At 37.3% G+C, this 15,732-nt stretch overlaps 1 protein-coding gene across 3 annotated transcripts in view; it reads left to right on the forward strand.

Moving 5' to 3' along the window:
* Ptprg (protein tyrosine phosphatase receptor type G) overlaps positions 1 to 15,519 on the forward strand; it is a 670,876-nt gene extending 655,357 nt beyond the window's left edge. For all 3 annotated transcript variants that reach the window (XM_048356066.1, XM_048356067.1, XM_048356068.1), the window contains 2 exons: positions 10,676 to 10,811; positions 11,287 to 15,519. In XM_048356066.1, the coding sequence (XP_048212023.1) occupies positions 10,676 to 10,811; positions 11,287 to 11,433 (283 nt within the window). In that variant the 3' untranslated portion in view covers positions 11,434 to 15,519. The remainder of the gene's footprint in view (positions 1 to 10,675; positions 10,812 to 11,286) is intronic.
* The last annotated feature ends 213 nt before the right edge of the window (positions 15,520 to 15,732 follow it).

Here is a 15,732-nt window from a genome sequence, read left to right on the forward strand (position 1 = left end):
TATTTTAGTAGGAATAAGATACTAATGAATTGCAAAGAAGAACTTAAGACTTTCCCGAGTTAGTACTTTATCATGAAGTGCAGAAAGACATTCTCCCTAGGTCAGAACCTTTATCTCAGCTCATAGTACCCTTCTGCTTGAATTTTCATTTACTTACCTCATTGCTAGCTGCTTCCAAGGACTTTGGTAGTCTACATCTTAGGAAATAGTGATTTTTTCAAAATGTTGGCCTAATAGTAAAATTGAAGGGACTAGGAATGTGACTTAGTGGTAGAGTGCTTTCCTAGCATGCATGAAGCCCTGGGTTTGATTCCTCAATTCCACATACACAGAAAAATCCAGAAGTGGTGCTGTGGCTCAAGTGGTAGAGCACTAGCCTTGAACACAGAGAGCAGTTCAAGGACAGTGCCCAGGCCCTGAGTTCAAGCCCCAGGACCAGCAAAAAATAAATAAATAAAAGTAAAATTGAATATCAGGAAAGTATTATGATTGAAGCTTTGGTAACAACAGTGTTTACATTAGGCAGTTGCTATCTGTCTATGAAACTTCCTAGCATATTTGCGTTGTATAACGTTGTGTTTTGGCTTTTCCTGGCTAATCTGGATCATCCTTTCAAATGCCTCTGAGATTTCCTAGTTCTTACTAAGTCACAATAAATTCTAGGGTTGCCATCTAGTCTCTAGCTAGTTTCTCTATTAAGAGGAACCTTGCCCTGAAGTCAGTAATGTAGCTCATCTTACATTTTTGTTAATGAAAGAGGGAGAGAACTAAAAGCAGTTAAGACATGGACAGCACTACTATGTTCACATGCAAATATGTTGCTTCCAAGATGAATCAAACATTTACTTATTCCCAAATATACAAATAAAGGCTAAACCTGTGAGCATGCTAATGGCATGTAATAGGCTGATAAAAGCCACCATTGAAAAAGATTTTTCTGTGAGGGATACAATTCCATCTTTACTACTTTCCACATTACTCAAGAGCAAATGTAAATGTTTTAAAACAGACCTGTTACCTTTTCAGCTTGCCCTGTTTGGGGAACCTCTTCACATCCCTTCCTAGGTCTATAGAGGCCTCTAATTCCACTTGACTACCACCACACTCATTATCTCCCCTGCAAACCCCATCCACTTAGCTGCTCAAGCCAGAAACACAGCAGGCTTTATCCAGTTTCCCTTACTTTCACATCTAGCCACCAAACCTCATAGCTAGTACCCATTACCTAAATATTCTTCACTAAATATTTGACAGTCTGCTTTGTTTTTCCAGTTATTCACCCAATTCTCCACTAAAACATTACCTGCAAACCACCTTGCCCCTAAAAATTCTATTCCCTCTGAATAGCCTTTAATTTAGCACAGTTCAAAAAAATCACCTTTTTGAGACTCTTCCTCAAATATGCTAATCAAAATAATTAGAAAATATTTTTACATTTTTAGCAGCACATTACATACACATCAATGAATATCCTTCCTGCTTATCATTGTCCCACATCAGGGAGGCCAGAAAAGGCAACTTATTCCTCTTAGTCTCCGTAAGGGTAAAAGCCCAGTGCCTGGGACAGAGTGGATGCAGGGTAAGTGCTTGCATAAATGGATAGCATGCTTTAAAATATGATTTACACAGAAGGATATGCAGCCTGTACAAATTATCCACAGAAAGGGTGGCTATTTGTCAGACATTTTTCCCGCATAAATAGTTCTGTGCAACATAGACTATTTGCAGCTAGGAAGACAGACCAAGGAGACCTGTTGGGGGGGCACTGTTTCTTAGAAGAGTGCAGGGAATGTGATAGAGGGTGAACTTGACTGGAATACAGCTTTAACAAGTGTGATGTATTAGTGGGATCCCCCACCCAGTGCCCCATTATAACTGATGTAAGCCATTTAAAAAACACTATATGCATAAACATAAAACCAACAAAATTACCTGGGGGAGTGGTGCTTGAATGTAGGGCCTATGTGCTGTCTCTGAGCTTTCTTTTTTTTTTTTTCCTCAAAGCTAGTGCACTCTCATCCAAATCATCTCCTTTGCTCAAAGGGAAAAGACATTTCGTGTCTTAACTAGGCTAGTTTCTGTGAACTTCAAAGTGTGAGCTGAGGACCCCAAAGGGAAAGAGTTGCATCTCCTAAGCTCGTTAAGAGATCCAGAAAGTGAAACTGTTTACATAATAAGGCATCTGCCTTGTCCACTCTGAGCAGTATAGAGTTTTCCAGAGTTGCTTGGCGTGTGATGAAATCATCATAAATAGGACTGGCAGAATGCATGCTTATGTATTCTTGTATTGTATTCTTACCTCATTTTTAATTTCTAATAGAGTAAATATTGATTTACACAGCCCAAATAGGTAAAACTTCAATAATTATATTAAGTTTGGTCTCGAGATCAAAACGTATGGAGACTACTAAAATATAAGAAATGAAGAAATACGTGGGCTAATTCAGTTTTTTCATTTAGTACTCAGACTTGAAGATTTAACTTAAGATCCCCACTTCACATTTGAGTAAATAGGCACAGGGCTGGAACTTGCCTAGGACCTAGGTTGACTTAACAGTTAGTGTATGGCATCTAATGTAAAAGGAAAAGACAGGGAACCCCTTGCTTAAAAAAAAAAAAATACGTATTTCCAGATGGTAACTGGATGCCATCAAAGAATCCATAGGAACCGTCTGAGCAAGCAGGTCCACTCAGACTGCACAGGAGTCCAGAAGCTCACAAAGGCACATCGGGCTAATCCCACTGTTAAACACTGCCTCCCACTGGTTCCCGCAATAATCATTCTGTACCCGTCTCCCCAGAACTGTTCAGATTTTGAGAGTCCTGTGAAAGGCTTTTGTGCTGCTACTTTCCTCCAGGAATGAAACAGAGTCAAGCATCAACGCTTTCACTTCCTGCTCTACTGATTTCTGAAGGCGTGAGCACCGTTGTCATCACAGCGAAGGGGTTCTAACTCCAGACTGCTTTCCTAGTTATGAATTTTAAAAGCAGTCTTGAAAGTAAAGCTGCCATAATTGTTAGGGATTAGATAAAATAGTAAAACTTGATTAAATGCCATAGCTATGATGCACACTAGACATAAAATGTTAGTGTATTTTAAAATGGATATAGCTGGTACTTTTTAAAAATAAGCTTATAAGGAATTCTAAGTAATTTCTCTCATAACTTCTTTGGGATAGAAGGTCCAGAATACTTTTGGTTTTTTACTTACCAGCATTAAGCCAGCAGTACTTTTTAACAGGACCCTTTGAGGATATGTCAAATAAATTTCTTATTTACTACTCTTGTTTTAGCTAGCTTATAACTTACTGGTATCACTTTTGCTCCAAGTCCCTGTAGTTCTAAGAACAAATCTCTGAAACATAACAAATATCCTTTAATCCTACTTAATTCTTAAACTTCTGAGAGTGGCCTTTATTTTTTTCCAGTTTTTTATTTTATTTTAATATTAGATACATAGAATGCTTTAAAACTGTGCATTTAACTGATTTTTGTTCCTAGTCATATTCAACGGCTTGTTTCATAGGTGCTTCCTCTTAACTCAGGCGCAACCAATCATGCATCACTTACCAAGGGATATATATTCTAAAAGGTGGGGGACTAGGTGAATTCCTAGTCCCTAGAATTCCTAATTCCTAGAATTGTGGGAACATCACAGTATGCTTGCACACACCTGGATAGTACAGCCACCGTGGTATTTGTCTTTTCTCTTTGGCCAGCATGTTATACTGTGTAATTAAACTTATTTAATGGGTTGTAAATACAGGAAACAAAACCCATTAAAAATGCCAAAGTAGGGGCTGGGAATATGGCCTAGTGGCAAGAGTGCTTGCCTCCTAACACATGAAGCTCTTGGTTCAATTCCCCAGCACCACATATATGGAAAACGGCCAGAAAGGGCGCTGTGGCTCACGTGGCAGAGTGCTAGCCTTGAGCGGGAAGAAGCCAGGGACAGTGCTCAGGCCCTGAGTCCAAGGCCCAGGACTGGCCAAAAATAAATAAATAAATAAATAAAAGCCAAAGTAGCAATGTGAAAAGCACGTTCTATAGCACAGTTCAAGTTACTGGACTTTTCTATCTGGCTGGCCATAAATACCTTTAAGAAAGAATTTTAATATAAAATCCTGAGTTCAATGATATCCTTAGGACCAATTGAGTAAAGGTTAAATTCTTCCTCTCGTGAACCAAGTCCATACAAATGATTTTTTTAATGCCATACTAAAATAGGTCAACTCAGTACAATTTATCAGAGGAAAGACAATATGATGAACAAGAACCAAAACACACAATAAATCAGAGTTAATAGAACAGTCAAAACAAGATATTAAAATAACATGCTCAGAAATCTAATTAGGAATATCTATTATGAATGAAGAAGAAATTTAGCACCCAAGAATGGTAAAATATATAATTCATGAAATTTAAAACACAAGGTAGATAGGCTACTGATGAAGTGTACACTACTGAAATAAAACTAGGATGTGGAAGTTCTGTATGTCTAAGAAATTAACCAGGAGGATAAAAGGCAGATTTCAAAATAATAGCTGAGGTTTTATAAGTGCTTTAGAAAAGTAACATTCAGAGAGAATATTTGAATGTAACAAGCATGATCTAATAGTGATACAGATAAGTCTACACCCAAGAGAAACCATGGAGGGCTAGGGGAGGGGGGCCAGGGGGCAGAGTACCTGTCTAGCAAGTACGGCTCTGAGTTCACAGTCCAGGAGAGACAAACCAAAAAAGACATAATAGTCCCTTTAAATATTGTTTTTTAACTTCAACTAGTTCTAAATGGGAGTGCAATCCTAATATCCATTTAAGGGTCCACTGCTTATTGACCAGTGATCCTTCCCCATCTCCTCCTCACCCTCAGATTAATTTCACATTTCCTACCTCCCTTATAACATATGTACATTTAGCTTTGGGTATTGGGAGTTTTTACTTTTTTTTTTTTTTTTTGCCAGTCCTGAAGCTTGAACTTGGGGCCTAGACACTGTCCTGAGCCTCTTTGTGCTCAAGGCTAGTGCTCTACCACGTGAGCCATAGTGCCACTTCCAGCTTTTCTCTGAGTAGTTTATTGAAGATAAGAGTTTCGTAGACTTTTCTGCCCAGGTTGGCTTTGAACTGTGATCCTCAGATCTAAGCCTCCTGATTAGGTAGGATTACAGGTATGAGCCATCAGTGCCCAGCTACATTTAGCATTTTGATTATATATGTCTCTTGTTCCCTTTTCTATTCACCAACCCCTCTCCACTAGCACCCTACCCTTCAAACTTTGTTTCAGCTTTCTGATACATAGTTTGTCAATTGTTCAATGGGTTTCACAAAGTATATCAGAGTCAATTTGGTAGGTGTATATAAGTATACATCATACTGAATGAAGTAAGCCTGGTCCAGAAAGAGAAGGCACATGTTTTCTCTCATATGTGGATGATAGGCCCAAAAATGCAACCTCATGTGAATACCCACAGGGGCATTACATACATGATATACCTATATGCATATATACATGGTCATACTGACAGATGATTCATAGAGAGTAACCAGAAATGGCATTTCAATACAGTCCTTTACAGTGTTTAACTAGCCCACATACGAGGCCATGGGTTCAATGTCAAGCACCACTGGGAGAAAAAAAAAAGTGGTTACTTTATAAGACCATGCTAATTGACCACAGCATGTGGATATGAAAATTTAGTGAAATAAGATCACCAATTCTTATGCCTGGAAACTGAAATCCAAACATTCAGAATTACTAATAAGCAATTCATAGGTTAAAGAGATAACCAAAATAGAAATTGCACAATACTGCACACAAGCCTAAATGATGACCCAAGTTACTGCAGTTCAATACTTGGTGAGCTGGAACCAAACTATGTCCAGAAAAATATTCAGGGCCTAAACTACATTAATCAAGCTCAAGAAGCCAGGAAAATAATTATGAGATGAGATTAAAGAAATAGCAACATTAATAAAAGATACACTTTTGGATAATATGATGAAGAAAACAATAATAGAGGAAAAAATTAAGAAAAATAATCTAGGAAATGGAGCTGTGGCTCAAAGTGGTAGAGTATGCTACCCTTGGGCAAAAAGAGCCCAAGCCCTGAATTCAAGCCCCATAACCAACCAAAAAAAAAGAGAAAGAAATCTATCATTCATTTGTGGTTACATTACAAGAAAAATTTTTGGTTGCTCTAGTGTTTATTCTTTTAAGTATTTATCTTGTAGTTTTATTCTAAAATAATTAGGACTAAAATACCTGTAATTTTCTTCTAGGTATTTTACCTAAATATGGTGACTACATAAAAGTTATCATACTACTACACATGTGTGTGTTTAACATTTTCTGTAATAAAAAACTAAAAGTAGGGGCTGGGAATATGGCCCAGTGGTAGAGTACTTGCCTCACATACATGAAGCCCTGGGTTCGATTCCTCAGCACCACATATATAGAAAAAGCCAGAAGTGGTGCTGTGGCTCAAGTGGTAGAGTGCTAACCTTGAGCAAAAAGAAGCCAGGGACAGTGCTCAGGCCCTGAATTCAAGGCCCAGGACTGGCAAAAAAAAAAAAAAAAGCTAAAAGTAGCATCCCCCCCCCCTTTTTTTTTTTGCCAGTCCTGGGGACTGAACTCAGGGCTTGCGCTTCTTTTGCTTAAAGCTAGCACTCTAGCTTCTTGAGCCACAGCGCCACTTCCAGCTTTTTCTGTGTATGTGGTATTGAGGAATCAAGCCTAGGGCTTCATGCATGCTAGGCAAGCACTCTACCACTAAGCCGCATAAGCATTTGAGATTGTTCATTAGTAGGTCTATACTAATAAACTTTAAGCATAATAAAATGTTGAAGCACAGGCTATGTATAAGTCTCTGTTCTGAGCTGTTTATATATGCCAGCTGAATTTTATGCTTTAGTCTATGAAAGGCTACCCAGTTCATCTTGAATGTGCCGTGTTTCTTCAGCCTCAGGTGGAGATAATAAATCAGTATAGTATATGTTAAGTACCTGGAAGACAACATAGTCTGAAGAGCAGATTCATGTTGAGAGATTATTTAAACATTGAATAAAAATAAGGTCTTGAACTGTTAGAGCCCAGCAAGCCCTCATGGAGTTACATTCAAGCAGTAACATACAGAGGGAAGACTGTGCAAACCAGAGTTAAAATGACAAGGCTAGCACTATCATGAGAAACTACTACCCAGCATTATATATCTGCATATAAATGTAAAAATGTAAATAAAATTCTAACAAATCATGGTACATTAGAAAAATTTATCTTGATAATGTACAGCTGGTTAAATGTTACCAAAAATGTATTCATGGACTGAGAACTTTTTTTTTTTTTTTTTTTGGCCAGTCCTGGGCCTTGGACTCAGGGCCTGAGCACTGTCCCTGGCTTCTTCCCGCTCAAGGCTAGCACTCTGCCACTTGAGCCACAGCGCCGCTTCTGGCCGTTTTCTGTATATGTGGTGCTGGGGAATCGAACCTAGGGCCTCGTGTATCCGAGGCAGGCACTCTTGCCACTAGGCTATATCCCCAGCCCAAGAGAACATTTTAAAAGGGATTTCAAATCATAAATAGACAATACCAAGAATACAATAACACCTGTTCAACAAGTATTATTGACCAGAACCCTAGACCACATATTTTATTTCATACTGAAAACTTAGAAGCCTAATGATAAAAGAGCAATATAATACCTTCTTCCAATGCTGATACATAAGCTACTCAGGGTGTGACCAAGGTAGTCAATACAGTTGTGATAGGTACCAGTAGCTCAGGCCCATAACTCTAGGTGCTCAGAAGGCCGAGACTTATAGGATCACAGTTCAAGGCCAGCCCAGGAAAGAAAGTCTACAAGTCTTCTTCTCTATTTAATCAAAAACTCAGGCTAGAGATGTGGCTCAAGGACACAGCATCAGCTAAGCAAGTGGAAGGCCCTGAGTTCAAACCCAAGTACCAGCAAAAAAAAAAAAAAAAAAGGCAAAACAACATTGGCCAGCCATCAGAAACATCCACACATTATAACAACTGAAGAGTTTTGCAGTATGACTTGTATACACATTCACCCTATCAAGCAATTTTCCTTTACCTCAACTAAGACCACACATAGATTTTTCTAGAGCACCTAGAAATTAACCTAAAGTATGATTGGCAGAGACCAACCATGGAGAAAAGTAAAACAACGTCATGCTTGTAAACAGAAAAACAAATTCATGTACATATTAATGTAATGTAAAATCCTAAGAAGTTTGTTTGTTTTGCCCCTTGACAAACCTGTTTTAAGATCATTATATAATACATGACATTTGGGTGATATCTCAGTGGTAGAACACATGCTTAGCATGCATGAAGGTCAAAGGGTTTGTGTTCTGATGATGAATGTGCAGGAGAGATGGGACATACCCCCTTTCCTAGTTCCTTCCTCTCTCTTCTATGATGGCATCACTAATTCAGCTAAGCCTGTTTTCTTGTCTCCAGACTTACCTGTCAATTGGGATGACAGTCCTCAACCAGCTTCCCTCCTCCAGGAAGCATTACCTGCGTGGAACATTTATTGCAGGGTTTCATTCCCATCATAAAAGTAGAGCACATTCAGAATACATTAGAAACTAAAAATTATACAAAGTAGATGTAGAGACCAAGACTGTAAACAGAAAATTGAGTATGACACAATGGAATTTTATGCCTCTATCAGAAAAAATGATATTGCCCCAATCATAAGGAAATGGAAGGACTTGGAAAAAATTATACTAAGTGAAGTGAGCCAGACCCAAAGAAACATGGCCTCTATGGTTTCACTCATAGGGAATACTTAGCACAGGTTTAGGCTAGTCACAGCAGAGGATCACAACAGCCCAATAGCCCTTATGAACACATAAGATGATGCTAAGTGAAGTGAACTCCATGTTATGGAAACGACTGTCATATCACTGTTGTAATTACTTTCAACATGCGATGTGAAACCGTAGCTTCTATTATTGTTGATCCTCTTGTATCCCCTTCCTATGGTTGTACCTGCACTATCTGTGTATCTTATCTGAGTACATTGGAAACCGTGTATACTGGTATTAGAACTAGAAAATAGAAAGGGAATACCAAAATCGAGAGACACAGGGTAAAAAAAGGCAAACGACTACAAAAGCAATACTTGCAAAACTATTTGGTATAAATGAACTGAACAACTCATGGGGGGGGAAGGAGGAGGGGGAAGGGAGAATGAGGGAGGAGGTAACAAACAGTACAAGAAATGTATCCAATGCCTAATTATGAAAGTGTAATCTCTCTGTACCTCAGTTTGACAATAAAAATTTAACAAAAGAAAATTGAGTATGAAAAGCATTCTCAAACAGGATTCTCCCTCCCCTAAACAAAAGTAAAAACAAAAGACAAAAAACCCCACTAGATTTAGGTTTATCAATATAAAAGGTTTGGGCTTGTCAGTATAAAAGATTTAGGTTTATTAGTATATTTCAAAACAGTTCATCCCTTCATTTGTGGCCTGATAGCTTTGATTACATGTAAATACCATATTCCGGTAAAATAAAATGGCCCCCAAAATGATTGAATTGAAAAGCTCTGTGTTGAGTACTTTCTAAGGGAATATAGCAGGAGCCTTACTTCCGTCACCAGCCTGCAACATCACTGTCAACAGCTCCTTTCCTCCATTGTTTCTGACATTCTTATGGAACTATGTCCTGGCACAGGGTCCTGTGGGACTGGAGTTGCCACCCTTGTCTAATGACTGAAGTGTACTTTTCGTGTGTGTGTATGTGTGTGTGTGTGTGTGTGTGTGTGTGTGTGTGTGTACACCAAGAAAACTGCTCCTTTCTGAGCATCTTGTAGATTGCATTCAAGGATGAGACTTACTCTACTTTGTAGCCAAAAATACTTAGTATGAAACTGCTTTTGAAACTTCTCTGGCTTAATTTTGATCCCCATACTGTCTCATGACATTTAATAGAAGGATGAGTTCTTAGAAATGCACAATTAGGATACAATCATTTTAACATTAAAAAACAAAAGCAATGTGCCATTAGATGATTGCATTGTTGTGCAAATAGCATACTGTAGTTGCACAAACCTAGATGATAGGGACCTTAGATCTGAGATCTTACACGCTGTATATAAATGTGTATGTTGTAGTTGTGGGTGACTGGCAGCACAGTAGATCTCATTACACCAAGGTCATCACAACTTCATGTGTTGTGTTAACATCTTACTATGATTATGACATCACTAGCCATTCTGAACTTTGTAAGTGCCATTTTACTCTGATGGCATCCTCAGAAATGAAGTAAGTAACTGTATTTTCATTTTTTATTCTTCATACTAGTAAATTCTTAGCTGTTTGAGGTGAATATTTTTCAGAGCTCTTTGCCAACTGCCACTTAGCCAAAAGGTTCTTCTGTTGATTTTTCCTAACTCTTCCCCCAATAGCATGTCCCAAGTCTGCCTTTGATCCTCTCATTTCAGGATAAACCTCTGATGATAGGAAGATTTCACATTCATAAACCAATGTTACCTTTGTGCACCATCCCTCTCTCTGTCCAAAGTTTTATTTATTTTTGCCATACATACAGATGTCAATATGTATTTTACTGGCAACAAAAATATGAGATGGTATTTTCATCCAGTCCCTGAGTGGTTCTGACATGGTGCCTTTCTCCCTCCCCAGGTATGGAGCAGTGTCAGCAGGAATGTTGTGTGCCCTTACCACCCTGTCCCAGCAACTAGAGAATGAAAATGCTGTGGATGTTTTCCAGGTGGCAAAAATGATCAACCTTATGAGACCTGGAGTATTCACAGACATTGTAAGTCGTCGGCTGAAACTATACATCAGCTAGACCCCATGCTCACCTTTTAGAATCTGTACAGCCAGGGCTTCTCAACTAGAGACCATTCACAAAATGGCCCCGGGGACATTTGGCAACATTTGTAGATGCTTTGTTGTCAAAACTTCTTATGAAGAGAGGTGCTCTGGCATTTAGTACATAGGGGCCAGTACCACAGTGAAGAAACCTTGCTTTAGAGAATTCTCTAATTATAAGATATGTATGTCCCATTACTTAGTGAACAATCAAGATTGAGAACTGGTTCCATGCTAACAGCTCTGAGAAGGATAATGAAGAAGGGGTACACCTTACTGAGAAGAAATTCAAATGATCGCGTTAATTAGATAACATGCTTGCTATTCCTGTTCCTTTACTATGTTAATTCAAAATCACATGTTTAGTTGATAATTCTGTGTTGTTCTTTGGCTCACTCAAGTTTCCTCTTGTTTTTCAGGAACAATACCAATTTGTCTATAAAGCAATGCTCAGCTTGGTCAGCACTAAAGAAAATGGAAATGGTCCCATGACAGCAGACAAAAATGGTGCTGTGCTCATTGCAGATGAATCAGACCCTGCTGAGAGCATGGAGTCTCTAGTGTGATTGGATTCCGGAAAGGGCACTTAATTTGTAAACTTCTGAAGACTGAGAACTTTTTTGAGGCCTTTTTTGCCAGACTCTAGGTTATACAATAACCCAGTTACTTTTTTACACTGATAAAAGTTTTGATATTTATTTTTTGCCATTTTATGTCTTAATGGTATCCTACTGAGCATTTGCACCTCTGTTCATTTCACACAGTGAAACGCAATTTTACCTAGTTTGCACTATATGATCAGTGTTACTGCCTATAATCTATTACTAAAGCAAACCCTGATGTGACATTCCATGACAGCGTATGTGCTACTTTTTAGTTCAGTACAGTGAAGGTCTTTGTAATGACAGTGAATCTTGGTTTTCATTATTATTGCTAAAGCAGTTGCATTCTACTAGCAGGCAATGCTGTACTTTCCTTCAGTCCTCCCCTCCTATTTTTAGGCACTGTTCAATACTGTATGCCTTCTGTATTTTAATGGAGTGGATGGGTCATGTTTTCTCTTACAAAATAGCTGGTTATCAGGAGCTACTAAGAAAGTCTATCAACATTGTAGCCTTGAAACAGTTCTGTTTATGATGGCTAAGAGATCCAGTAAGAAATTAGAAGGTTTAAGAGTTGCTTCATGTGAACATCTCTGATTAGTTACAAAGTTATATTCACAGCTTAAAAATGTGTCAAAATAAAGGATAACTGTATTACAGCTTTCACAGTAGCTATGTGGACAGTGTGTGTTATTTCCATTTGACTTTCTGAAACAGCTACCCCCTAAAATCAGGGCTATCATTTATAGTAGAAAGGTAGCAATCTTTTACACAACTATAGATCTTCTAGTTAAGACTCACTAATGCATTTTTTTTGTTTATAATACCTTACCTCATGATAGGTCAAATGAAAACTTTTGCAAGTATACAATTTTGAAACTAGTACTCTAAAAATATTCCACTACATATAGCCATTTAAGGAAAACTACCTATAGAGTTAACATTCTTTCCTTTCCTTTTGGCCAAATGGTTCATAAATCTCTAACTTACATGTTTCCACTTAAGATTAAATTGAAAATACTGTATTAGCAAAAGTTTGGGGACTATCTAAACTCTCACACTTGATTAAGTCTTATTGGGAAAGAGATAAATGGAGTCTTGAATAAAAGGTGATAGCTACATTTCCAAGTAGATTTTAAGAGAAGAAGATGGTTTTGAATGCTTTTGTGTAGTTTAGCCTCAAGGAAACAATCATTAGCATAAAAGAAACTGATCGTCTAATGACAAGTCTCTGAAGTTACATTCACAGTACATAATGAAAAAATTAGGAGAGTTTTTTAAGAAATACCAGTAGAGTTAGAAAAATAAGCACTTACTGAGATCTGTTCCTTCAGTTACATACATGTTTTTCAGAGTCAACTTCTGCCAGATTTGGAAACATAACCAGAATTGAGCCTACCCAGGAAGAATAGGCTTTGGTGTTATTTTATGCCAATAAAACTTCAAAAGGCCACCGTGGCTACTCTGTTTTCTTGGGTAGGCATGACAGCACGAATGGTGAAATGATGATTAGCACTGAGGGTCTATTATCTTGAGTTGCTTGAATAGTGCTGGAAGACTAGAGTTGCTATGGGGAGAGAATCTACAGACCAAGTTCAAACATTTCAATGCAGAGGTCAGATCAAAAGCATTCTAAATATTTGTTCCTACAAAACTGTGTACATGAGTCTTTGGGAAAAGTGTTCAAGTGAACAAAATGTGCTGATTGTATGTTGATAGATGGCACAGACACCTTTAACACTCCTCAACTCCCACCAGACATGATGGCTTGCCATTGGACATGTACCTGAGGGGAATCAGGAAGAGAAAAGTTTCAGGTTTGCTTGCAAGCTGAAAGTTTCTCAGTCATTTAAGTGAGTTACTTTAGTTGTGCAGAGTATTGGTATGAACTAATGCTGGTTAGGAGATGGCACAGTGGCTTTACCATTCAAATGTAACATTTGAGTGCATGAATCATTCGGTCATTTTTTTCTGAATAAAAGAACGTTGCTTAGAAGACAAAAGCAAGTATTCCCTTCTGTGCTATTTACAGAAGGCTCAAATTGTGGAAATGCATATACCTTCATTCTGTGACTGTATTGCTCTTACATGAGTAACAGAATAATGTGGAAAGGGAGAGAAAGTAAGTCCATAGAATAGAAACATTATGAAAATGGTTTCAAAGTTGTGTGTAAGTAATCCATATGTCTATAGCAGGCTTGAACCAAACTCTACAGATCCTGACCCACTGAACTGTGAACTGCTATTTGCCTGTCTTACCAAAGCGGTCCAAACCCCTTCACTGAAGATAGTTCCAACTTTTCATCCCAGTGTGCATCATCACTATTACTATCCATCAAGAGCAAAAGTATGCTTGCAACTTTCCAGAGGTAGAGACTTCCAAAGATGGCATTTTGAGACATAACACATTGCTTAAGTAGTTAACCATGTTAACACCACTTGCACTCAAAGGGAAAGGAAATAGCTATTCCAAGTTAATGTGTGCTACTTTATTTTAAAAAGCTGTTTTGGGGGTTAGCTCTAAGGAATATCATATATATCATATAAAACCAAACTGCTCTGATCAGACTAACTGGCCATGTGGGCCATCAAATATATATATCATCAGGAGAACATTCTTACTCCTGATAGCTAACCATCTTCTTCATTTCAAAGAAGTTCTGACTTTAAGTAATAAAATTAGATAATTTTCTTAATTTTATGCCTTGCTGTTTTAAGAGCCCCATTTGGAAGAGTCAGAGAAGAGTTCTGGTATTCAAGTTCTAGCTATTGGAGTTTGTAGCCCAGAGTGATACTGAAATCAATAAATAACCTAATTATTTTATAATGACACAGCACAACTGCCTTGTTATGACTTTTTCTTAAATGCATATATACTGTATTTAAAATTAAAATATAGATACCAATTTACCAAAGAATACATATTACTAATTCTAAGCAAAAAATAAACCCAAATTAATCATAATTTAAGAGAAAACAATTGAAGTATAGTGGTCTTAAGAAGTTAGCAGTTATACTGGAAAATGCATTTTCAATTCCTGTGTTCTAAAGTTTCTGTTCAAGTGGTGCCAGTGAATTTTTATATGAAGGGAATAAAATGCCTGCTTTTTTCTGTTATCAGCAGCTGTAATTTCACTTAACCCTTTGCGCTTTCCCTTAGTTCCATTTAACATACAATATTGGCTTTACTTATCTCTAGAAAGAAGGCATGCTAAAAATAGGAAAGAATTGTGATAATGATATTTGGCCTCTACTTTGTCTTAGCTGTTAAAACTTTTTAGTATTTTTGTTAACTATTTGCAAGGGGAAGCATTTTCTACAGAAGATAATTTCAAGGAAAAAAAAATATCTTGAGTTTTAAGAAATAAACATCTCCAGAAAAGGAGAAAAGTCAATTTTGTAAAATGTCGCAACTCTCCAACATTTGGGGTAGTGACTCCTTTTTTGTTAGGACATTTGAAACTTGCAAGCAGCCATTATTTCTAAAGAATTCAGCCTTCATGTTGACTCTTATTTCTTTCACTTCATTTTGAAATAGGTGAAATCATTAAAACTGTAAATATTTTGTTGCTTGGGTAAACATCTTCTGGGAACTTTGTATCTATGGTATATAATCATAGAATTTTATATTTTCATATAAAGCTAATTTTTTTCTAGTTTCAACTCCGACATAGTTTTTCTTTTCTTTTTGTGGTGGATATGTGAATTTGACGTTCTGTGTATTGAAGTAGCAAGAACCATCTTTGCATTCCAAAAGAATCCAACATGTTCTTTCTTTGAGGCAGTGACTGTGAAAGTTGAACTTTCTTTAAATCCCATTGACCATTTGTGCAATAGGAACTAGACATGATTAGCCACTGAATTCATTTGTTGCATTGATCCATTTGGAAGAAGTGATTTTTTTTTAACTTTGTTCTGGGGGAGGGGTTTTGTAACCTGAAATTTTTCCCTTTTTTCTTTGTTTAAAACTATATCAAGTCATTCTATTATAGTGTTATTTAATATGTAAATTGTATTGCTATACATAAATAAAGTATGGTTTTTGATGTACTCATTGTTGAGCATTTCAATGAAAATGTCTATATCCATTAAAATCAGATTACTAGCTTCCTTTAACATTAATATCCACCAGGATTCCATCTTAGTTTTTGCAGTAGTAAAATTAACTCTAGTTGCCACTTTTACCCAGGCAATAAACCAAAAAGAACTGTCTTTAGTAGTTGACTTATTAATGTTCTCCATCCTTTAAAAGTCAACAATGAT

The sequence above is a fragment of the Perognathus longimembris genome, chromosome 10, assembly GCF_023159225.1.
Source record: "Perognathus longimembris pacificus isolate PPM17 chromosome 10, ASM2315922v1, whole genome shotgun sequence".
NCBI lineage: Eukaryota > Metazoa > Chordata > Mammalia > Rodentia > Heteromyidae > Perognathus > Perognathus longimembris.